Here is a 26,613-nt window from a genome sequence, read left to right on the forward strand (position 1 = left end):
ACCCAAACGCACACAAAGAACACAAACCGAACCTTTTCATCGGGAGATAAGCGCAGCAGGTCCCGCAGAACCCCGTTTGGAGCCGGCCGTGGGACTGATGGGGAGCGCCCCGGCCCCGCCTGCCTCACAAACCCCTCGCGCAGCTCACCTGCAATTAATCACCGCAATTAGCCCGGGGCCGGCCCGGCACTGCCTTCTCTGGAGGGTGTGATGGTCCTCAAAGAGCAGGAAATATGGAAAAAAAGAAAAAACAAAACCGAACCAGACACCTCTTTCTCACGGGATTAAGAGTCACTTTTCAAAGAATCAAGGTTTCAAATATCAGCACCAAACTGTTTTGAAACACGTGGAAAAGAGGTTTTACACAGAATGAGAGAGCAGACTACAATTGCAGCCACCCTGCTCTGGATGTGGCTCAGTGACTCGTGGTGTTACTGCTTTCACCTGAGCCACAATGGGCTCGCCTGACAAGACATCAGCACCACAACCAGCACACGCTGCTCCTCCAAACACATCCCAGGTGACAGCACTTAGCACACTGGGCTGCAGCCCTCCACTGCCTGATGAACACTGGTGCTAATGGTAAAGTGCTCTGATAACTGGATTTCATACATTTCTTGGGGCTCTAGAAACACCTCATTATCTTCATCTTTGCAGTCAGTTTGTCTCCACTATGTAGGTGGAATTCTCACAATATGCTCTAATTGTTTGTAGTGTTCAAGTACATTCTGATGCAAGCCAGCTCTGATTAGAAGCAGATTGGTGGAGGATTATTCCAGAGGTAGGTAAATACCACTCAGTAGAATTAATTTTATCCAGTGCTTGAACTACTACATTCATGTTTAAAATCCCTTTAGCACTTATTGCTTCCTCCACTTTTAACAGTGCCTAGGCTTGATTATTTCTCATGCCTGTGAAGGATGATCCCCAAAATAATGGAGATGACATGAAGGAGACAATTACCTTGCTCACTTTCTTCTCTGTTTTTACCCTGCATCCTCTTGTCCAGTCTACAAAAAAAGATAACACTCACAGGTTCCTTGATCTTGAACAAAGGCTTGATTTCCATATTCACAAACAGAAATATTTTCAGATCGTTGAGAAGATTTTGGTGGGAATTTCTGTGGTTTACCTCCAGAAGCAGAGTTTGGGTAAGGCACTGAAGTACGTCAGTGGGAAGAGCTGAAGGGTCTGGGTTTCCTCAGCAGAGTCCAGAAGAGTTTGCAGTGAGCAGAATGGTTTGAGCAGGAGGAGCTGAGGGACTACTACTGTGTTTGGGCAGGAAACAGTGAGTTATTCACAAGAGCATTTGGAGGACAGCTGGTACAAGTAGACACAAAGAGTGTGACAGCTGATTCACTGAGCAAAAAGGGCTGAAGAATCAGGTGAGAAATCCAGCAAATCCTTTGGGTGAAGGAGTAGCATGAAACAGAGAGCCCTTGAAGGAAGAGAAGTGTGTGGAGAAGCAAAAAGCTGAGGAAAATCTTCACTGAAAAGTTGAAAAAAGATGAAGGTTAGTGTGTGAGGGGCTAGGTCTAAGCTGGTAAGTGTATGAAGCAGGAGACAGGATGAAGATCCCAGTAGGAAATGCCAAAGCAGCTTTCTTGACCACTGCTGACAGTTGCTCTGGGTGCTAAGTAAAATTCACTAGAGCTGAGTCAAGGGCTCTACCTCATGATTTGAGACAGGTTAGAATAAAATAGCATTGCATCAAGGAAAGAAAACAATCTTCACAGACTTTACAAGACCACCTGGGAACAAGAGTTTTGAATTACACTTAGAAAAGCAGTAATTCCTAAAAAATTGAGAAAGCAAGTCTTAAGCTTCCAAGTTAAACCTTTTTATTATTTTGTATCCTTACAGCACAAGAACAAATATGGGACTAAGACTGAGAGGAAATGTTCAAGAAAACAGAGCAAAGAAGTAGAAAGAAGGTTGGTACTCAGGACCTGAGGAGCGCTTTGAAGGCCAGAGCAGTGTGGACAGCTTTGTTAGACAGGGTGAGACATGCCTCCTTTTTGTGCCTTGGTTTTTGCTGCTTTAATGAGCAGCACAGAAGGAAGACTCTGGAAGGATGGAAGAAATTAATTTGTATTTTTCCTTCTGGTACCATCACTTCTCCAGTCCTAGAAAATTTGATCAGAGTCATGGACCTCTGTTCTCTGCCTTGTTCCTGGTCAGAAGATTAAGTCCTGCCCCAGGGACTCTGCAGCTGCTCCCAAGGGTGAAGGAGTGGAAAAAACACTGTATAAGCAATAAGAAAAATATCTTGATGGCAATAATCATGTGTTCAAAAACAACAACAAAAACAAATTCAAGCAAGTGTTTCTGGCAGTAATGCACCTGTATAATGGATTCCTGATTTATTTACCATACCTGCTACTCACTTTCAGCTCTAGCAGGAATCAATAATCCTTCACACACAGACTCCAGACAAATTCTCCTCTCAGGGACCACATTCATAACTAGTATTTGTTTACAGTCATATTATAGAAATGTGAGTAAAATATATTATGGCACTCTGCATGAAGCCTGTAGGCCACATAAAACAAGTATAACTTTCAGTGGTGTCACTTCCCATAACTCAGGCTCTGAAAAGCATGACAAGATTCATCAATTCTTGTTAGTCCCAGTGTTAAATAATGTCTGAACATATGAATAAACAAACCAAAGAAAAAAATCCAGGTTAGTTTAGTACATGCAAAGTACACAGAGTCCTAAGAGCTTTATTAGTTTATTTTCTTTATAAAATCTTACTCAGTGTGGGCGCACTGTTTCCCTCATGGAAACCAGTGGCATAATGTAATTATTTTCAGTCTGGCCAGCAGTTTAATGAAAATTATGCTACCAACCTGGGTTTACATCCAGTATAATCCCCCTGTTTAATTGGAGGGTGCTTTTCCTGTGTTTTTTCTAAACATCTACAAAGAAATGCAGGGAGGAGTATTAATGATATCTGCAGTACTAGGGGAGTTACCAACACTTTCCTTCCTTCAAATCCAATTGCAAGTTTGAGTCCATAGTCTTAACATTCTGCTTCTTAAAATCTGTTGGGTATCTTGAGAGGTATCCAAGGAATCCCTAAATGGTATTACAACCAGGAAAGATTATCAGCCTCCAGCATTTTGATCTGGAGCATAACAGTCATTTTGTTTCCATTAGATATCACAATATCACAAAACCAAATTGTTTAAAAGCCACTAAACTCAATCAGCCCACACATTATTCCAAATCTGAAAAAATTTATGTAGTTTCATGCTAATGAAATGCTGATATCTTTGTAGAAACAGTACTGTGGAAATAAAGGTAAAAGAATGCTGCAATGGGACCCAGACTGGTACTACAATGTAAGGGCTATTTACTGGTAAAACACTAATAATGCCACATGGAAAAGAGTGAAGAAAACCCACGTTTTTAATTTACTTATCCTCTTCTATATGCACAGAGCTCACCATCAGAACAGTTTGATCAGAGTATAATGGAAATAAATATATTTTATTCATTCACCAAGCATTTCCTAATTATGTGATACTGTCACTAAGCTGGCTGCTTTTGCTGTGTTTGCTAGTTTTAATTTCACACAAAGAATAATAAATACAAATGGTATCTTTCATATTCCTTCTCAGCATTGTTTGGATATTACTCCTTTTACTCTGAGAATGTCATCTCTTTGAAGAGAATGCTTGTGCCATTAATATATTTCACTGGGAGAAAGATGAGCTAATGTTATTATAAAATTACTTGGCATGTGCTGTAAAAACAACATCATCTAATTTTGTGATAAATACAATCTACAAAATGGGAAGAGATAGAACTGTCTATTTTCATATCATGCTTTGAAACAGGAATGAAAACAATACTCAAAGATGCTAGACTTGCAGTTTTAAGGAATAGGACTTCTCTGTCTGTGAAGATGATGGAGGGGGAGAATCACCCTCTTTTCACAGTACTTCTCATTTTTGTCCAATTGATTTCATAGGAACTATCGATAACCCTTTAATTGTTATTACTCTCCTGTATAACTGGACTATCTATATGAAGGATGAAATTACAGCTATTGCAGAATTATTCACCAAGTCATCTCCCCAGATTTTTTATTTGGTAGCATGAGTTCTTGAGATACACAATTCCTTCATTAATTGCTCTTTTTTTTACCCTTCCATTTTCCTTGACTTTATTAGGTGATGCTCAGATTGAAGGAAGCCACTTCCTAAGGGCTCATCCCACCAGCTGACCAGTTCTCTTCCTTTATTGGCTTTTTCTGAAACACCCCCACAGAGGAGGCCCTGTAACTGCTGATTTTGAGGTGTTTCTTGGTTCCATACAAAACCCTTTGAGATTATGTGGAACTAAGAGCAGCTGATGGTGACAGAGCTTAAGAAAACTTGCATTAAAAGTTTGTTGTGCATTGGTAAGCTCATAAAAAAAAAAATCTTCTGTAGAGTTTTAATCCAAGATTGAATGACAATCTATTAGGGTACATATTTTGAATAACTTTTTAAATACCATAATGCTGGTATAACTTGAAATGCTTAAGTAACTTTCTGACAGTTGCAGAGAAATGCAGTATAATGAGTACAAATTGATATGGCTTTGAGTTTATTTGGTGGAAAAAAGCGCTGCGTAGAAATTTCATTTTCTAAAGTGATTATCAGCTATAAATACCTAGTTGAAGTGAATCATTTAAATTAGGAAAAATGGATAGGTCAAATTTGTGCAAAACTGTTTATCTGGTATAACCTGAAATCTGCCTAGGCTGAAGTAAACCTGTATTTATGCTGCATGAAAACAGCAGTAGCCATCTCACTTTCCACAATTAGAGATAAGAATGATCTTTTAAGGTCCGCTCCAATAACCATAATTCATGATAAAGGGAAAGTTCCTCTTTTGTTGTAATGGAAAACTATTTACTTCAAAACAAAAGCCAAGAAAGTGAATTATTTTATTGTGTTTCAAGATGGTAGATAATGCAGTGAGTAAATCATTATTGTGGTACTCAGGATGACATCACAGACTTATTAACTGAGATCATAACTATTTTGTGTATGTTAAGACACATTTTCTACATTTTGGGGTTTTTTTGACACAATGAAGATAATTTAAACTTCCTAATTTTTTACTGTATAATTTGGATAACTAAATTAAATATTCTATTAAGGAAAATTATAGTAATAACATAAAGACTGTTATATCTGCATTAAATTTATAGAGGATATGGTGAATTCAGATAGTGTGGCTACCCTAAGAGAGAGACTTTTCCTAATCTTCCATGAAATCATATTGTAAATTCTCAAGAGCACTTTCTGCTCCTAGCCCAGTGAGTAGAATAAATACTTTGCTCAACTGCTCCTAACCTTGAATATTTCAATTGATTGTGTATTGGTTGAAATACTTTTAATAAACACAAACCACTTCATTGTGTATTAAATTCTGTCCAGTTCATAAATGGCTAGAAGTGAGCACAGGGACATGGAACAGAAAGGATGTGGAGTAAAAAGACTGACTAAGTGATAAGAAGCATTACATGAGAACCAGGTTACATAAGAAAGGAAATAAATCTATGCATCAATTTTGTCTATTTATTAGAGCATGCATCTGTGTTCTGTAAGAGAACTAAAATTGGAGGTGAGGGAAGAAAAGTAAAGCATGTTATTAGACAAAGTTTAGTGGAAATAAGCTGCAGAAACAGACTAAGTCATAAAATGTCTCCAGTTCTACTAAGGCTAATTTTAGGGGTTTCAGTAGCTTCTTCACTGCTTAAAGTTCACCTTAATATTTTCTCACTGCCAACCTCTTCCCAGAGCAAATGTTTTTATGGGCTTCTTAATAGTACCAGCAATTGTTGATCCTGGCACAGAGACAAAGGAACAATAGATATTTTAGTGGTTTCCATTGCCATAACCACCTGCTCCCTATCTTTGTTGGCAATGACTAATTAAAAACAAAAAAAGGAAAACACTGACTCAAACTAGAGAGTTTCAGTTTCTTAAGTAATTTGCCTTCAATACAGCAGTAACAGAACATCTCCATGTGTGGAGATCAATGCTTTAACAGAAAGAAAAGAAAAAGGAGCAGGAAAAAGATCAATAATTCGTAGATCTTGCTACCACTTTGTTGCCCCAGCTTGTGCTATATACAAACAGGTCAAGCACTGCTTGTTACTACTTGTTGTATTAAAGCACAGCAAGTTCTCTTCAACAGACCTTGTAATTTCTGGGACTCTTCTTCACTTACAATTGAACCGTTTTGATAATAAGACAAAGAATATAACCAAATTAAGGGCAGGAAACAAACACAGTAGAATTATGTCTTACATGAGAACACCCTGGTTAAAAAAAAATATATAAAAATAAATATATAATAATTATAATAATAAATATAATAATAATAAAATAATATATAAAAATAAATTTAAAAATCATATTCATTGTAATTATAAGGAATATGTAGTTACTTGTTTCTTAATTTGCTATCCATAATGAATAGAAGAAAACAACTTCAGAATTTTTTTCTTATGGGATAGGTAGCCAAAGCAGATTCACCTCCTGTGAACAGATTCAAAAGTAAAGTGATCCCCTAATTATTAAAGAGAAGAAATAGCCAGTCAGAATAAAAATTAGAGACTTTTTTTATATCCATGTGAGGAAAAAACTAGAATTTACTGAATACTTTTTCCACTCAGAGTCTATTTCAACAAGACATGACTGATACTATCAAGATGAGAATGCAATAACAAACAAACAACCCTTTTCCCTTTTAAAAGAGTTTCTTCTCAAGTATCTACATTTTTGCAAAATTCAATCCAAAATGAATTCTTCTAAAGTATCTACAAGCATTTAATGGGCATCTGTGGGACAACCATTTTAGTATCTTGATGAGAAACACATAGTTAAAAACTCTGGTCATGCACCAACAGCTCCTCCTTCAAGCCACTCAGTCTTTTACCTTTATTATGTTGAAACTGTCTGGAAAAATAATTCATTTATAGACTACCATATGCCCTGTGACTTCTTATATCCAATACAAGATGATTCCCCAGATAGGTAAATGCCAGGCTTTTTTTTGGCAACAGACCTAAAAGCCTCAGCTTTCTGCTTAACCAAAAATTAAATATTCTGCATTGTTATGCAAAAACCTTAATCAAACATTAATGTGATCAAAGCATCTTTGCTGGTTTTGAAGTGGATGCAGGGAATGGTTATGTGATGATTAGTATGATTTATCCTTGAGAAACTGTTTCAGATTAGGAAAGGAAAAGGCAGTTGCTGCTGAGGCAGTCACTTGGAAGTCACAAAGAAAACAAAATGTAACAGGGCTTGGGTTTGTTCATGCTTTAATCTTTTATGGCTCAATTACTAAACCTGTGCTCCCAAGGAGCTCTCATTACCTGAGAGCAATAAATTTCTCTAAGCAGAGGTAACACACACTGTAACAAATCTAAACACCCTTTGTCACAGACATATGCTGAGCCTCCAGCACTGCTTTCCATATGAGTTTTCCTTGCTTTGTTTCAGCAGTTTCCTGAAACTGGTTCATTCATCTCTTGAGAGCTGAAGACTTGCATGCATTTTAATAATGGTAGTTCTGATAATGCCTTTTTGCAGTTTAAGCCCAAACACAAGATACCACAGAAAGAAAATATACAGAATATCGTAGAAATACAAAATGTTCTTACTGCTATCATGGTACTGTTTGTTTCCTCACTAAAATATGCAAAGCTTAGAAGTACAGAACCAGTTAGATAGAAGGCAAAGTAGCTAATCAGTAGATAATAAGGAAATTTACTCTTTAGCATCCTAGTTACTAAAGAAAAAAATTTTTTTTGGCCATAGAAACCATTCCTTAGCATTTAGATTATAACTGATCTCTTTTATACATGGGATGGTTTCCAGAAAAATTTAAGCAACTGGGGAGTCATTTCAATTCAATGACCTTATACATTACATACTTCCCCTCTCCCATTCCTTTGTCTACCAGCACCAGCAGCTCAAGGAATGTGCATTTTCATTTCTTTCAGTATCTCTGTTTGTGAAGAATGGCATTTATTTCAGAAACTACTTACAGATAAAGCTGAGGCAGCTCAACCAAAATAATGCCAGAAATGAACACAGGCACACGTTTGACAGCAACAAATAACTCAGGTCCGAGTTCCACCTAAAAATAAAAATTGAAATGTAGTTCACTTTAATGAATGACTCATTAGTGATTGTGAGATCTGTACTTCCCATTTTGCCACTAATTTATTGAATTACTGTAGCTGAATTTTCAATTTTACTGCTGCTGTTTACCCATATTTTCCTCCTCTTTCTCATTCCCATTTATTTAAGACTACAAAGGCTCTTAATGTGGTGTAGCCTGAATTCTCAAAACTATAAAGCTTCCAGTCACTCTTTAGTACTGTAATAATTTTTTAGAGGAAAAAAAATAATTTAAATGGATTTCAATTTTCCCTCTCATTTGTCTCAGTGATCTTTTTGACTCCTGACTGATTTATTCTTGGGCCAAAATATTGGGTTTGTGTCTGTGACGTGAACTAAATATGGTTACTAATAAAAAGAATTTAAAGAAACACTTCAAAAACCAAATCAATTCACTGACACAGCATAAAATACCACATTTCAGTCTCAACAACTGTTTTGAATTTCTAGATACATTCTCTACTTGTATTAGAATATTGTAGCTCTCATTTTCTATCTCAGACTTTTAAATAACCTTTTCAAGAAGTGCTAAATTTTGTTAGTTTCACCATGAGTTTCATCTGAGATACAGATAAGGTAAAAAAAGTGATCAAGGTATCAGGAAAAATTTTCACCATTATACTTCCAAATAAGTTATATGTGATAATCACACAGACATCCTTATTTTTCAGGGATTCTGACCAGAAAATTCCCCTGGGTGCTGAGAGGTGATAGAAGGTTGTGTCACTCATGAGGTCATATAAGATCCATATGAGTATATAATTTTTTTATTGTCCTTGGGTAATTTTTTCCCTAGGTCTCTTCTCTTCTCCTCCCCCCATTAATTTAATATTTATTGTTCTAATGGACAGTCCTGCTGGACATCATGGCATGAGGAAAGGTGGGTGTCACTGTTACTCTTAATCTATAATTACAAAGTAAGTAGCAGAATGAGGCATTCTGCTGACATTTCTTCCTAATTCTGAAAACCACTGATTTAGAACTACTTAAGGTAATGATGCTAATGGACATTCTTGGTGTAATTCATATTTCTATTAGAAGGTGGTTTTTTTTTTTCATTTCTTAGTTTCAGTGTTTCCATGATAACCCTCATTTAGGATTGGAAGGAGAAAATCTGTGATAATCAGAGCCAGTGGAACTAAACCTCATGCTCACAAGCAAAAGTAGAATATCAAATTCAAATTACTTTACCTTGGACAACATAGAGGGCAAAGCATTCTGTTTTTCATCACATTGCTCCTTTAAAGCTACTTTTTTGTAAACTTATGTAGCACCTGTGTACAATACACATTGGGCCTTATAAAATATTAATCACAGAACTTAGTTTTTGCACAGTGATACTGATGAATGCAAACTAAGGTCAAATGTGACCATTCATCAGCTGTGTAAAATTCTGTTAACTGATTTACCTGAATAAAAAAATTAAGAACCTGAAGACCAATTGGTTCAGTTTCAATAGAAGAACATAAAAAATGGTAACATAATGTCTCAAGATACTATTTCCTGTACTTGGCACACATGTATTTTGGAAGGACAGAATGATTTCTGTCTGCATATCAGAACATGATTCACTGCTAAACTTCCTGACAACCACTGCTATTCCATTTTATTGCAAAAAAATAACTGAAAATTAAAATCCATTTTATTGCAAAAAAATAACATGACTCCCTGTCATGTTAAAACTTTTTTAGATTTCATTTGCACCCTAATGGAGATCTAAAAAGTTAATTGCTTTCGTAATTGCAACCTTGATCAATAGGAAAAAAACTAAATCTGTCATTTACAAATGTTTTTCTTTATTATACAGCAAATTAAGTCATCTTGATGTTCTGGAAAGTGTCAATCTTTTGTTGCAAAGAAGAAACTAATGAAGTTTGCTTGTGGCTTTCAGATGGCAATTATACTGAAGTATTTAATGTATCAGAGCAATTATTTTCAGTTCTTCATAGTTACTTATCATTTCTTTCTGTGAAATACTGCATTACAACATGAAAAAGGGGAGAATCTGAAATTAGAATAATGCTCTTTATTATTATCTTCAATCATAAGAGAAGAGTATCATCTTTTATGATTTTAAAAAACCCAAAAAGTTGGGGCTTTTTCTGAAGATCTCTGGACATCACTGACAAAGGTCTAAGAAGACAATTTTGAGGCAGTAGTGTGAGAGAGAACAAGTGAAACATTTAAGATGATCATTGGGAATGTTTTACTAATGCTGAGATCTGCTAAATTCTAAAGAGTCTCCCTGAAGAAAAGGCTGCAGCCCATTCAACAAGAACTGATAGAATATCAACTCTTGAGAGCATATCACAACAAACAAGTCAATATTGAATGTAATGATGAAAATGCATCAGTGCTGTGTTTTTAAATATCTGAGAAAATAGAGAAATAAGCAGCCACTTGTGGCACACATCGGAGTTTCAAGGATGGATGCAGCAGATTGATCTGCATATCCAGAAATATTCACTGCTCCAAAATACTCCTGTGCTGGAAGACAAGAAAGTCTCAGTATAATTGATCCCAGCATAGCTTCCATAATTTTGTTTTGAAGAATCATTTCAGATGAATGATTTCAACAATCATTGCATTGGGTATTTTGCAAATACAATCTATACTGCAAAATTTTATCTTTCAGCAAGTCTACACAGTCATTAACTTCACCCAGCTATTATACTATACTCTTTAATGTTCTATTTTCTGTAACAGAAATTTTCATTGAAAAGAAAAGTTTAATAAAAAACTTGAATTATCAAACTACATAAGCGATGTTTGAAAATCAACTTCCTAAAGAAGTTTGCCAATCTTGGCATTTAACTTCTACCTATAAGAAAAGATAGAGGCCAGGTTCAAATGACCCTTGCAAGAAAGTGTTATTTCATGTAGAGCCATAAGAAGTGCATGACAAATACACACCAATACAATATTATTGTGCTTAAGGGAAGACAGCCCTCTAACATGAACAATTATTTCTCTGGTGGTGATTTTCATTGGCCCTGAGGGATGGTTTTCTTTTAATTGCACCTAATGAGCTGGCTAGACTATCAGTTCTCTCATTTCCACACAAATTAGCTCTTGCATAACTAGAATACTGAGGGGATGAGAGACAGCAGAAAACAGCTCCAATTTCCACATCACCAGAGCTATCAGAAAAATGCCAGCACTTCCATTTAGGAAAGCTTTTTTAAAAAGTGGAATTCTACTGTCAAATAGTACAAAAGCACTTTAATGGATGGTATCTCATGAGCACATTCCCAGATTTGTATGAAAAGAAAAAAAAAAGGAAAAGGAAAGGTGAATGCACTTAAAATCATTTTAGATGCATTTCTAAGTTTCTGGGTGATATCTTACTGTCACTTCAAAGTAAGGCATTTCAATCGTTGTCCCAGCACAGGGTTAATAACACAGAACCATATCCTCACATGATGAAGACTGTTCTTACTCCAGTGAAACTACTTTAAAAACAAGCAGAAGATCCGATCCTGCTTGAAAATACCCCAGAAGTCAGTGAGCCAGCACTATGACTATAAGTTGAGATAGAGTAAAAAAGTTTCCCTAGAATCACACAGAAAATGTAAGTAGCCATAGTTTGAATCCAAGTAATTTAAAATCTTACATCAGCATCAGTGGCATCAAATTTAAGAGCTACAATTTCGTATAAAGATCAAGCAAAATCGTAATGACTGAAGAACAAGCCAAAAGTTCACACTGATCTCTCTTTGTTTTTCTGGAGAGTAAAATAAAACTTCATTAAACATAATGAAAACCACAAAAATTCTGTAAGCACATGAATTCACACTCCAAAAACTTCCTAAAAGACAATTTTCCCAGACACAGACATCTCCAGATTCCCTCTTGTGTAGGATTTCAGCTCTGCTCAGCAGATCTTTTTTTGGCTGCTCCAACAGTGGCTTTGATGCGACAGTGCCTGTGGAAGACACTGATCCTGTGGGATGACAAATGTCTTGTTTTAGTCAAGGGCTTGAGTGTGGTGTGTTGGGTGACTCTTGGTAAGAGTCTGATGTCATACTACAGGCAAATCTCTGTTCCTGTGCATTTTAACTTCTGTTCTTGTGCCTAAACACCCCTAAGATGATGAAAGCCTGTAAGTGAATTTATTACTTGTTACAGCTTTGCTTTTTGTTAGGTGTCCCTTGACTCTACTGCTTGTATAATGTACTATGGCTTTTCAAGAGGCTGTTTTTACCCAAGTACCACTCAGCTGACTTAACTTCAGATCCAATAAATTGTGTGTTATTAGATGCTCCAGTGTTAAGGACACTGCAAAAGTGGTGATTTCAAGTAACACAATTACATTACAAGTAATTGTCCCTCTCACCATCCTATCTTCTAGTAATGAAGAGAAAGAACATCAGAAATTCTGTTTATTATATTAAAATACTTTTTTTCCCCCCCAATCAGCATAAACAAATGTATGTATAGACTCGGGGGAGTAATCCTTGTTAGGTCACCAAAACCTTTCTCTTTTAATTGGTGTCATATGAAGACAAAACTTGGCATCAGTTGCCCACTGTTCATCCAAAGCAAGCATAACAACAATTAAAACATGCAAATTCCCCAAGAGTGAGATTTATATATTGAAATTACATTTAGCTCTGGACTTGGGAACAACTTTTTTATTGCTTTAGGATTGCATCTACAACTACTAAGAGACTTGGAGGGTTACATTCAACTTTTAAATCATGTACTTATACTGCAAAATAACCTCTATTTCTAGGATTTGCTTGATCCCTTTCAAATTTGGTTTTGTCTACTTTACAGTGTCTTTCTGTAAATAAGGATATAAAACCTCCTATACTTGAATTAAACACAGTTCCTTCCTCTATTTGATCATATAATCTTGTTTTTCTTAGAACCTGTGAAACAGAAAGCACTGATCATAACTTTGGACTAAAAATGTTCCTCTATTCAGCAGCTATCAGTCACCAGTTCTGTGCAAAACATTACTGTAAGGGCTTCTTGCAAATTCACCAATCCCTGCTAACTGTTTATGGGAAACTGCAGGTTTTTAATGAGTGTGATTCAAGCTTTAGAGAAAATTGGTGCATTTACTCAGATATATTTAACAGCTAATGAATCAAATGGAAAAACATGTTAAAGCGATTGCATGTATGAAACACTGCACTAGAAAATAACAGAGGTCTCACTCTGAAGCTGATTTAACAGACAAAATACCCTTCACTAGCATAAGCAGAGATAAAATGGGATCAAACTGCATCTCTTCAATTTACCAGCTTTTAGAAGAAGTGGTGACATGGAGCTCACTGTCACAGAGATGATGAAACTTTCTGATTTCTGTACATAAAGTACATTATATATAGTGGAGAATATATACAGTGAAGTATATATGTTCTGGAGAAAGTGAGCACGAATTCATGGCAGGTCACAAGTCAGATTACACTGTTGAAGAACGGTGTCCCTATTGCCTTGGGTGGTGACCCATGACTGTGAGATCCCTGCCTGCCTCAGGTATGATAATGCCATATAAAAACTTGTCTCATAATCGTCTTAATTTATGTTGAAAAGTAGGAAAGTGAAAAATAAGATCTGTCCTAATTCAATAACATTTGCAATGCACTGCTTTGAATAGTATTCACCTGTGATATGACATTCAATAGATGACATTTTTGATACAGGAGGATACATTTCCTGCCTTGGACAAACTTCAGCTCAATCATTCTCAGCCAGAGATAGTGGCCTTGTAAGCTGGCATTCTTTGATGCATGTTTTCCTTCTGTGAATAAATCTGGGCTTTCAGAGTTTAATTACATGGCCTGTGTCAGACATTTTTCATTGTGCTCATTTATGTCTGGCAGTAGCAGTGCTGCTGCACAGCACATCTGTGTGGGGTTAGGCAGCTCCTTTCTGAACAGGAATCCTCAATGTTTGGGTACTCTAAGGCAAAGGTCTTTTGTGAGCAGTTATGCCTCTCCTCTTCGAACATTTTGCAAGTACCTTCACTTCAGGCACACTTATGGAAAAGCTCTTGTGAGAGATGCAAGCTCTGCAGCTCAAGCAAATTGTGAGTTATTGCCCCAGCTGTCCCCTTCAGGAACTCAAAGATTCAATACAGACAGCCTCAAGAAGCTGTCATTGACTCTCCAGGAAAGGGTTAACTTCACTGGTCTCATGAAACCTGGCAGCTGACAGAAGACTCAAGAGGGAGGATGGACCTTGGTCTCTCCTTATTTTAATTAAAATATAAAAGTTACAGAATATCTTGCCTTCCTTTAAAGAACTTATCAAATTCATGGAGATATGATTCTCCCATGCATTCTAAAGTGTCTTTCTTTACAGCTCTTTCATTCATCCACATCTGAGCAAAATGTGCTTATTAAAAATCAAGCTGTCTAAAATACCTTATATAGCTCAGAACTGCAGAACAGAGCCCATCTGAAGAACTAAATTTCTCAGAGCTGAACACTGTATTGATGCTTTTGCAAAAGACACAAAAGAAATTAAATGTCAGTTACTGAGAGACTGGAATTGATCAATATCATATATAATTGTACCTTCAAAACAAAAATAGGAAGAAAGTGCGCCTTCGGTATTGGAGTTTGGGCTTCAAAAGAACTTATTATTAATAATGGAATTTTCTTTAAAAGTTGGTGTTATCTGTCACAGAGAACAGGCATACTAGGATTAGGAAGCCTGCTAGCTCAGCCCTGCTCTCAAACCACATAGACCTCCCCAGGTAAAGACCTGTGATGTTAAACACCACCAGACTCCATTTGTTTGGATCTCTCATTAGCTGGATTCATAATGCATCTTGGTATTTTTTTGCATCTGAAAGGAAAGTAAGAGTTGATTCCTATTCACCTGCTCATCCTTCTATTGTTAAAAAAATAACATGCATATGTTATCCAGACCTAATTAAAACTAATTTAAATTGTAATTTAGACCTGTGGGTGCTGTTCCACAGTATTTCTGCTTATTCATCCCCCTATAGGCATGGCCTTGATCATGAAATACACAGAGGAAGCCTTCGAGAAATCCACTGGTGAGGAAAACTTGCAGCACTCTGTTGGTAAGGTTACCCCATGTCACAGCTCATTTCTGCAAGCCAAGCCTTGCTGTCTGTGAGAATGAAAAAAGAGGTTTTCAATTTGTAGATAGTGCCATTTCCTTCAGCAGCTCCCAAGAGTAGCACTGTGTTGAGGAATGGCAAAGATCCTTCAGTGATATCAGGTACATGTATCTCAGCTGCTTTTGCTAGGGGAGAAGATGAATTTTGCCACACCTACTAGAACAAAAAGAAATGTTTCTTGCTCTTTTCAGTCTTTTTGTTAGAGATTAATCCATGCAAGTAACCAAGAGAGAGAAACAAAACCTGAATCACACTGAGAAAGAGTTTGTGAGGGAGCTAAAAGTGATCTCCACTTTAGAGTTCCTGGCCCATTTTTATACACAGAGCCAATGTAAAAAGGCAGCTTCAGGGAGCATTGGAAAATATGGATGGTTCAGGCCTATCTACAGTTTTGCCTTTTCAAGGTATGACTTGATATTTTTGAAAATCAAGTTTTTGATATTCAAGTTTGAATATCAAGGGTTTCTTTGAAGATATTTTTTAATCACTCAGAGTTTTGTCTAATTCCAGGCAGGTAAACTCCACTAAAGCTGCTGCTGGCACACAGATGCACACTTGTTGAATGGGAAGGCTTTCCATGAGTTTCCTAAGTTGCTTTCAAGCGCTATTGTAAGAAGTTATCTTGATCATAAATCTTTTTTCACTGATGGGAGGGGTGGTAGGAATCTGGTGGAATACCCACCCTAGGGGGTCTTGAAGTTGGAGAAAATAGTAAGAGGTCTGTGATATGCAGAAATATTTTGAAGCATACAACTTGGGAGCACAATTTTTTACTTCTTCTCTCTCAAGAAGGTGAACAGCTAATTTTTATTGCCACTAGGTATCCAAAAGGACATCTGGTGTGCTCAGGAGCCAATGCAATCAGAAAGTGCTCTCCAAAGAGAGATGATCACTGTCTCCTCCTGTGATATGGAAAGGCAAAGTGGAACAATTGTTTTCTGCTACTTTTCAAAAATCACATATTTTTCAGCAGGCTGTTAGAAGTATGATTTAAGACATCAGCATCTTGTAAGGATTCAGCCTGAGAATTAAAATATATATTATTTAATACCCAGTTTATGCATTGAGATAGTGTTGTAAAAGATTAGCCAAAGAGGATTGAAAAGAGGTTAATTTACTACACACACAGCTTGGATTGCTAACAATAAATATGATTGATGAGGACTGGCTCATAAAGAAGCAGAGCTGCAGTCAGCATGGACCTTGTGATATAACTCAGCTTCTCCCAGGGGGGAATTCTGTCCTATTTCAGCCAAGCGGACTTTGAAAACTTTATGATAAAAGTCTTCCCTGTGCTGACTTTATTTTTCTCCACAATTCTTGTTTCAGATCACACAGATGTTTTTGGAAAAAAAAAAACAAAAAAAAACCCAAGAAAGTGAAACAACTTTTAAAACACAGTTGAATGATTCATTAAGGTATGTACATTCATTTTTAAATCCACATCGATTTCTTGAGAGCACTGAACTACAAAGGTTATAATGAGGCAAAAAACTGTGTGAAAGTGATAAGAAATCTCCATGGCCTCCACAGACTACTTCACACTCTAGAAGTTAGTGCTGACCTCTTAAAATAAGTTGCAAACTTTTCTAAAAACTGTTACAATTCAAGAATCTTTTCTTTTGAGTCAACATCAACATCATATTCTGTTGAACTTGTGATTTATTTGTGCCAAGCAAAGCAATTCTCCTGTTATAACTCTTCACACACACCCAGACCCCATTACTGTAAGCAGAAAAATTAAAAATAGAAACAGAGTACTATCAGCAGAGAGCACAGGCCAAGGACCAGATGGTTAATTAAAAATAATTATGAAGATAAAACCAAATAATTTTATTTAAAATTATTAAAATATTATGATCAGGATAATTACTGGCATGTATTTGTACTACACTATATTATGCATTTTACTTGGGGTTGAAACCTCCACTCTATTTGGAGTCTTTCTGGTTTGGCTAATTTTAGGTGCTAATACTTGGGATGTTTTGCAATCACCTGCAGAATGTGCTCCACAGGTAAAGAGATAGTAATTAAATTGGTTGGTTTTGTAGTTAATACAGAATTACACAACTCATTAGATGCTCAGTAATTGTATTTCACTTTATTTCTTTAGTGTTTTCTGAGGTCTCTGAGTTGAAATAATGTTATTGACACCCGAATCATGACTGCATCCCATGCACTAAAAACAGAATAAGTGCAAACATAGCAAAAAACTACCCAGGCTACTAAAGAAACTCAGACACCAAGGAAGTATACTTTTGTTTTCACTCTAACATTGGTTCAGACTTTAAGGTAAAGTGATACAAACAAAATGTAAAAACAGATTGAAGAGATATTAATATTTCTTTGTTAGTCCTCAGAACTCAGCTTTGGCAATGGGCTTGGCCTCGAAACAGACTGGGGAAAGAAAACACAGTGTTTGCCAACACTACACTCAAGGATGAAGGCAGAATATGGTGAATAGAGAAATCTGAGTTTACCTATAAGCAGTTGCTCTTACAAGTTAAGATTAGGCCTAATTTAAAGTTGAGCAAGGATATAAATTGATTTACTGTAAGCAGAAACAAATGAGAAGTTGAATAAAGCTGGATGAAGTACCCCTTTGTAAAAACTAGGGAAAAAAACTATTGACTACTATTAAATGTTCCAGATAATAACCTACAAAGAGGTCAGGCAGGAAAATCCAGGGATCTGGCTCTAGAGAAAACCACAAGATTTAATAAACATGGATTTTAGCAATCACTCAACTTCAATGCAAGACATAGAAGTAACATAATCAAAAGCCTGAAAGACCAGCTTTCACACTAGAGGATGAGAATCTGTAGTGAAGTTCTACAGCCTGTTTCTCAAAGGAACATGTACTGTGTGCAGTGAGACTGAGCAATATTGCTGAGAGACCATGAAAATGAAGTTCTAGCACTGCAAATGGAGCTCTCTGTGTCATGGTTTTTCCTGTCTTGGTAGGGATTTCAGGAGCTGCTGTTCAAGTTCAATCCCACAAACACAGCCCAGCTGGTACAGAAGAGAACCACAGAATGTTCTGAGCTGGAAGGACACCCAGGGATCATCAAGTCCTTGATGAATGGCCCCATATGGAGGGATCAAACCCACAAATTTTCTGTTAATAACACCATGCTTTAACCACCTGAGCTAATCTCAGGGCCAGACTCTGGTGGGGATCTGTATGTACCAGTTAAATAAGTGTCCCATTTGAGGGGCACAGAGAAGTATTTTAGAGCAGTATTTATAAGGATCAGTTCGCGCAAACTATTTGCATTGTCCTGAGCTACTGGAAAAAGTTGTATAGAGCTGAAGAGCTGCAAGCCTGAGAAAAGCCTTAAGTCATCAGGTTCATCTGCAGCACACAAACGCTGAAACACTGCACTCAACTGGCTCATCAGCATCACCATGCAGCTCTCCATTTTGCAGCTTTAATTATTTATTTATATAATTAATTTATTTTAAGGCAGCCAGAGGTTTACTCTATGAGTTTGCCTAATAATACTGTCATTTCAGAGGAGACTTGTTTCTACTCTGCCTTAAGAGCTGCAAAACCTCAAAAAAATATAAATACTTTAGGCTACAGAGAGTTCTTGCATCAATTTGAGCTGCTGACAGAACACACAAAACGTGCAAAAAACCTCTCAAGAAGAGAAGTAGATCAGACTCCTGAGAAATATTCAGGAAACTGGTTGGCCAGAGAAGCTGTGGCTGCTCCATCCCTGGAAGTGTTCAAGGCCAGGTTGGACGGGCTTGGAACAACCTGGGATAGCAGAAGGTGTCTCTGCCCATGGGCAGGGGGTTGGAACTGGAAGGGCTTTAAGGACCTTTCCAAGCCAAGTCATTCTATAAAAAAAGGCAGACTGGTGGCTAGAATAAAAACCAGTTCACCCATGTACCAAAACAGCAACTCCTTTCCTAATAGAGTTCTCTTATTTCTGAAAATACGTCAGCTGGGATATTCTTAAATGAGTTCAAACTAGTACATAAGCAGACACAGCATTTATTCCAGTTCTCTGAAAATAGCACCACAGCTTAAATAAGAAATGTAGAACCTTATAATTCAGGAGTCAGAGAACAATATTTACACATGGTTAAGAAGAAAGAACCAGTCCCAAAGGAAACAAAAAAAGTCCATCAAATTCACAAGGGAGAATTTCTTTTGACTAAGGTGCAAGTTGGACAAATAAAATATAAGATAAATACCCCAATGTGCTGGTTTCATTCTTTCCTGTGATTGTGAAAACAGCTTATTCAGGAGTTTGAAAAAGGCTGTGTTCACACTGCCTGTCTGAAGGGCAAAGTTTGCTGTGTGGGCAGCTCTCACTTTTCAAGCTGAACTTTTCCCATGAAGTCAGTGAGAGAGAGCACATATCCCAAGTCTATCCCAAGAACACAAAACAACACAAAATATTAGGGTTTGCACATGAATTCAAACTTAGAAAAAAAAGTTAAAAAAAGTGAATTTTTCAACATACAAAACATGTGTAAATAGTCATGCACAGAAAACAAACCATTCAAAGTATACAAAACAGCCATGATGCAAAAAGGCAATTTATGATTCTAAAAAGATCGTTTAGGATAAAAAACCTGCTTAATTTCAGCCTGCTATTCACCTCCCAGTGCCCAAACTGAAAAACATAGTTGTATATAGGAAAAATAGGTTAGTTTAAATGTATTTAAATGCAAACAAAACATACATACCAAATGAAATTCCAGAATCCCTGCTGGTATGACTCTCCCAGTCCCAAAACACCCTGTGAGACAACACTTTTTTCCTCCCATAAGCTCTATGACTGTTTTAATTGTTGCTCCTTTAAGCTATTTGGGAAAAGAACACATTTTGTCTTGGTTCTGAAAAAAAATTTGATCCATTAATACACAAAGATTAAAATATCTGCTTTTTAAATTCAAATTATACAATTGCAGCATCTTCCCTGTGCTGTGAGCCAGCAAATCTCTCCCTGAAGTGCTTACATTTTTTGATCACAAAATATAGACAGAATTATTCCCACAATGATTTTGGGAATGACTCTACAAACTTTCTGCATGAAATAAATGAGAATTCCCATCTTTCTGTTTACACTGATCTATTTTTTTTTCTCATTTCCCTCTCTAAATAAGGAGACTATGCAGGCAAGTTGGATGATGTATTGCTGCACTTAAGCTTTCAAAATCCTTTAGCACTATTTTTTTTCTTCAGTTTTAAAGAGCAAATTTTTCTTCCAGATATGTGTTAGCAGCTTTTCCACAAGTCATATTCTTGTAATGGTGGTAAAATGTTTTTGCTACGGAGCACAAATTTACAGAAGAGTTTTTTTTGCTTTGGAAATTTTTGATGCCCATGTACAACTGCAGTTTATGACACCAGTACAGCTTGCTTACTGGAAATTCTGTATGTAACTGTGCCAGATATTGTGAAACCAATAGTTTGAAAATACGTGTATTCATTAGTATAAAAATAACCTTTGAGTTTGGACTACCACACTTATATTCCATGCAGTTTTCCAAATAAATAGCAGTCTTTCCACACAGCACTTTAAACAGAAGGTATGAGTAAAAGCATAAAGTGGGCACAATAAAAAAATAATGGAGTTATTGACCAAATTTCAATCTGGAAAATGAGACTATTTGCAAATAAAGTGCACAAAGCTGTCCTTTTTTTACCTTGGATGAACTCAAGCACAAGTCCCTTTTTCTGCAACTTTGAGAGCTGAGAAAGATCTCTGAGGCAAATACTTTATAATAATAAAATCCTCCATCACAAGCTTCCTTTTGAATAACCTCCTGGCATGTTCCTCTGTTGTAGTTGCTCCTTGTCTACTGAGCCCCAATTTTCTGAACAATAACTGAGGTTTCTCAAACAGCACAGAAAACTGAAAGTGAGAGGAGAATTTAATGTCATGTTCCTGTCATCACAGTGGATCAGAAGAGCCTCATGGAGAAATAATACACAGCTCTCCCTTCAGTATCCATGCCATAACTCCAAGTCTCTGAGGGCTGTGAACATCCAGCAGGGACCTGAAACTGGCAGGTGTCATATTTAATGTATGTGCAGTCACATTCCAAACAAATAACTACACTCCAGGAACAAGCTAATAACTCTTCTGAGTAAAAGAATCCAGATATGTGCTTTGGTCTGCAGAAGAGATATTCCTTAAAAAGTCTGTCTGTACAGGCCACCCCTTCTGTTCAGACACTCAACCTTTCTACAAAATCATCAATCTTGTTTTTCACTGGGAATTCAGAGTCATACCAAGGGCAAGACTCTGCTGGTTTTGCTGTAAACAGAACTAATAATTTGATTTTTCCAATTAATTCAGCTGTGTTGAGGGCACTCTGTGCTGCAGCAGGCTGATGGATTCAGTGAGCTAGAGGAAGCTGGGGCTGCAGCTCACTTGCTGTGAAACCAGCACAGCAAGTTTGCACAGGGTTTGGATCTTGGGCTCATCTTGAACTACAGTGTCACTATAGGACACAAAAGGACACAAGTGCACACACTGCTGCTCTCAAGGTGAGGAAAAAAGGGAAGTTTATTTTCTGACTCCAACATTTATAGTGTTCCAAGAGTGACAGTGGATTGGAGGGTGAAAGTGCCATCTCTCCAATGACACTGGACAAACTAACAGTCTATCAAATTTCTCCTCTTGTATAAAAGAATGCGAAACAATAAGTTATTTACAGAAAGTGTGTAAGAAAGTTTGCTACAAGAATGTAAACATCAAAAAGCTTAAAAAATTCTTAAAAAATTAAAACAACACTACAGCTGCATATCAAGGGCTACATGGCAGCTAAGGGACACTGTGGAGGATACCCTACCACAACAAACAAACCAAAAATATTTGTTCCCTGAAAGGTACCCAGGATTCCCTTTCTCTGTGGCCTTACTGCCTGTGTCCATACCTGGAGAAGCAGCAAACACCAGGTGGATGTGATCAAATCTCCACTCCATGAGATATGTTCCAGAGCTGCAGGAAACCTCAGGGTTGATTGCAAACCCTGGAAGACAGTCATTTTTTTAATAGCTTAAGGCAGACTGAAAGCTGTTATAGCTGAGCTATACCAAGAAAACAGTAAAACTTTAACATTTATTATCAAACCAGGTTAGAGTAATTTTTCATGTATTAAAAGACACATCCTATCTCTCCATGACAAGGTTACAAAAACTCTATAACATCTTAGTACTGATTAGTTAAGTCAAATAAAGTAATTTTAAACTTTGTTCTGTTAAATTTATGATATAGCCTTACATATAACCATTCCCACCTGATGGTTCTAAGGATTGTTTCTTGCATGTAGAGCAAAAATAATGCTTCTAAAACAAAACATAGCCAAGGTCTAAGGCTTAATGCTTTCTGACTGATTTCAGTGGTGTTCAACACATGACACTTCCCCTGTAATTGGTGTAAGCGTAGGGCAAACTAATCAGAGCATTAAATCTCATAATCTAGGAAAATTCTTATCTACTTCACCTAAGAAAAGAATTATCAGTTTCCTGTTCTCTCTGTTTCTTTTAAAGGACATTAAGATGCTACTGATAATTTTGGTACAGAAAAAGGAATAAGAATACTGACATTTATTCCAGCAAATAAATATACCTGGTATCTGCTATGTTATGTCTGTAGATTTACCAGTTTAATTTTAATTTCTTAAGAAGTCATTGTTTTGCCTTTGTGCTCAGATATGATGCTGTGAAACAAAGTTATATCTGTGAATTTACTCAGCAAATCAACATCCTATATATTAATTTTTCTTGGCTAATCCACAGTGAGGATACAGCAGTCCTTTACTGACAGATGATATTATTAAATATTTAGCTCACACAGTAGATAATTGGAGTGTTTCTGCCATAAGTATTAATTTACTCATGCTGGTGATTCATGCTGATCCACATGAGAAAAATTGTAGCTAAATTCACACTTTAAGCCATAGGAATCAGCAGCTGAATCAGAAGATAGAAATTGCCATCTAACCCACACAGCTGCAGAGAGATGGAACACAGGCACCTAAACAACTCATCACATTGCCTTAATCCACAATTTAAATTTTTGTGCAATTCCTCTTGGGATGCACATTACATTGTTAGACTGTATCATGTTATTCCCCTTTTCAAATTCTAGCTCTAAAAAGAATAGTGCATTACTTAAATTTAAAGTTAATTTAGGCTTTTTAAATTGAAGATGTTTAGGTACTGATTTATAATTCTGCATATGACTGGTGTTTCATCTAACCTGGGGTGCTTGGAACAGGGATAACCTGGCAAAGGCTTCCTGTGCTATTAATCCACAGCAAAATCAGGCTATTGCCTAGGGGAAGACACTAGTCTAATGATATGCAAATTCTTAAATGAGCTGGTTTCCATTAATATTTTGTAATAAACCAAACTCAAATTCTCCTACTTCAATTCACATTTACTCAGTCCCTTTAGAATCCCATGTTATAGACTGAAGGTAGCTTGGAGAGCTGTGTCTAAGCACTATTAGAAAATGGAATGGATTTTTATTCTATAAAGCCACAACCCAAAAGCTTCAGCCTCTGCATGGTCTCATGCTCTCTATGGTATGGATGGATATGTGTGTTGGATACCCAAAATCTACATCCCATTCCCTCTCCTCAGTTTTGTATTCAGCTGGAATAAATGCAGCAAGCAAAATAAATTCCACAAGAACACTTAGGCCATCTTTTTCTTTATAGTAGGAATGTAAATCTTTATCTGTCCAGAATATTGTTTTGAAAACTGGAGGCATCACAGATTAGGCAGGGCCATAGAATCTCTGCAAGCTCATGACAATAGGAACAAACTCTCTTCACTTGACACACACTTTCCTGGTGGTTGAACAGGCAACTGCAGTTTTGTGATTTGTTCAATTTTCATGGTATCTTATCCAGGAAGAATAGCAATACTACATGTGTACATTAATAGATTTAATAATTTTTTCCTATTTCTCACTGTTTGCAGAAAAATATTGATATTTGGGTTACTTGGATACAGTTTCCACTAAAAACTAGGTTGGCATGAGGACTGTGGCAATCTCCCATATAAGAATTGTGGAATTGCACTGACATAGCAGCACAAAACTGACACTTGGATGGGAAGTGGAATTAGGAAAACACAAACAAAAAAAAATTTCCTAGGATTTTTCTAAATGGATAACACGCCCTACAACTTGGCTATTTATAAGCTGTCTTTATTTTACTTGGAAGTTTCCCTGATACTCTCTTGCTGTTCAGACACTGGAAATAGTAATCCTGTAGAAATGACTGAGTGAAAACATGACTTGAGAGATTGCTTTACTTTGCTGTGAGCACCTTGTCAGCTGTCCCCCTGTACACATATGGTACGAAACAAAAACAAACTCCTGCTTCCCCACGTTCCCCCCTCTGTCAAACAGATATCAGTTCAACATTCATCTGGGTTTCTTTCAGAGGGAAAGAAAAAACAAAACCTGTTTTAATTGTTTGGTCATCTGCCCTGTGGATGGTTTTTTCATCCTTTTCACACACATTCTGGAGTCATGGTTTGTGAACACTGCTAATCAACCCAACCACCAGCTGCCACTTTGGTTTCATCAGCAGGCTGATATACTGGGTTTGGGTAATCTTGTTTATATTGATCTCTCTCTTGAAGCTAACACTCCTCTGTCAAACAATCATGAACCTGATGTTTCAAATTTAAACAGCTGCAGAGTCATTAATTAAAAAGTAATGCATGGTAGTAATTTAAAATATGTGCTTGAATATTTATGTACCCCTCTGAACTAGAAAGTGAGTATACAGCACTCATTAACAGAGATTTAATTTAATTTGTCAATTTTTTCGAGTTAAACTTCACTAGATTAAAAACCAATGGTAAACAAGGAAAGAAACAGCTGCAGCTACAGCTGCTGCTTTGTAGCCACTTCAGTTTGGCTCTCCCCAACATGTACATGTAACTTATAAATCACATCAAAAGATACATTAAAAAACTAGAAGTTGTGCAAGTGTGGAGGAGGAAGAAGAGAGAGAGATGGCGCTTAGCAGGACATGAATTTCTTACCAATAAATTGTCATTTGAAAAACAGCAGGTGACAATGTAATAAAAATTGTGCAGAGAGCTGAAATGAATACAAATGCCAGGAATATACTGGAAGTGTCCAGCAGTTCTGCTCTGCAGTGAGTCTGCTTGACAACCATTGCTCTGCAGCAGGCATAAACTATTCAGCAGATTAAATATTTAGCTGTGCATCACCATATCTCAGTCCTGGGCCCTTGTGAGCCCACCTTTTAGCAAGTTCTGAGGAAACACCATGGGGCCATTAATTGCCACCATGCTGGTGGCCCCAGCAGGACCAGAGCCTTGCACTGTGCAGCAGAATGTTTGCAGAAGAAGTGTTGTGGTTGGCAGGGTTGGGTTCTCTTTGAACAGTGCCACCACTGAGCACAATTAGAAATAAAATACCACATATTTAGGAAAAAGGAGTATGAAGAGTGATGTGGTTTAAGGTCAACTGGAAATGTTTCACTGCAGTGGTTCATGCTGGAGCTTCTCAGAAAAACAAGCAGCAGCTCAAAGCAAATGGAATGGTTAAATGAGCAGCTCTGGAATGAGAGCCTGGGAGAAGCATTAATGTGCTGGAGACACAGCACTCCCCATGTGTTTAATATCATGTGTGCCCAACACAACATGCCAAGGTACCATCAAATCAAGCACTTGGGTACCACGAAATCTCCAAGCACAGGATTGTGTACTATCAGACAGCTAAAACCCCATTTGATTTGTTCTAACTAGTAAAATCTTAACTTCTGAGAGAAACAGAATCCACAATCTGTTTAAAACAGAAAAGCTGTAATGCAAAATGAAGGAAAATCAGTGTTTGTAAGATCAAATGTAAAAAGGAAGAGATATAGTCAAGAAAATAGATTCCCTTGCTTTCCTCCTTCAGAAGGAAAGTAAAACTTCCTACAAAAAAAAGTGAGATTTAGTTATAGAATAAGGAGAAAAAATTAGAAAATATTTACTACAATAAATACAGCAGTCAGCTGTATTCAGTTTGAAAAGCCTGACTTGCTCTTGGCTCTCTGTACTACAAGTGTGTTAATTGTTCCCTTCGGAGAGGAACCACCTTTATTGACAAAAAAAGTAAAATAGCTTTTGCATGTTTTGTACTACACTTGTTCTACAAACCCCCAGCAAAATACTTTTATTTTTCATACTTTTTAAACTGGACATGGAGACCCAAAAAAGAAAAAAATCTAATTCTTGCAGCAATTAATAATTGCAGATAGCTCTACACAAGCACAGCTCTGAGAACTACAACTGCCTCTGTGCTA

The 26,613-nt window shown here is 36.9% G+C and overlaps 1 protein-coding gene across 5 annotated transcripts in view; it reads right to left on the reverse strand.

The window, feature by feature from the left end:
- Window positions 1-26,613, reverse strand: part of TFPI (tissue factor pathway inhibitor) — a 124,874-nt gene that overhangs the window by 57,555 nt on the left and 40,706 nt on the right. For 2 of the 5 annotated variants that reach the window (XM_071434449.1, XM_071434450.1), the window contains 3 exons: window positions 22,207-22,302; window positions 20,008-20,124; window positions 8,063-8,154 (listed from right to left, as the gene is read on the reverse strand). In XM_071434449.1, the coding sequence (XP_071290550.1) occupies window positions 8,063-8,154; window positions 20,008-20,124; window positions 22,207-22,302 (305 nt within the window). Of the gene's footprint in view, window positions 1-32; window positions 3,063-8,062; window positions 8,155-20,007; window positions 20,158-22,206; window positions 22,303-26,613 lie in introns of those variants that run through there. The other 3 variants (XM_071434451.1, XM_071434453.1, XM_071434454.1) reach the window with 3 other exon arrangements.

Source organism: Agelaius tricolor, unplaced genomic scaffold, assembly GCF_023055355.1.
Source record: "Agelaius tricolor isolate 1412-34295 unplaced genomic scaffold, bAgeTri1.0.p SCAF_10, whole genome shotgun sequence".
In the NCBI taxonomy this organism is placed as follows: domain Eukaryota; kingdom Metazoa; phylum Chordata; class Aves; order Passeriformes; family Icteridae; genus Agelaius; species Agelaius tricolor.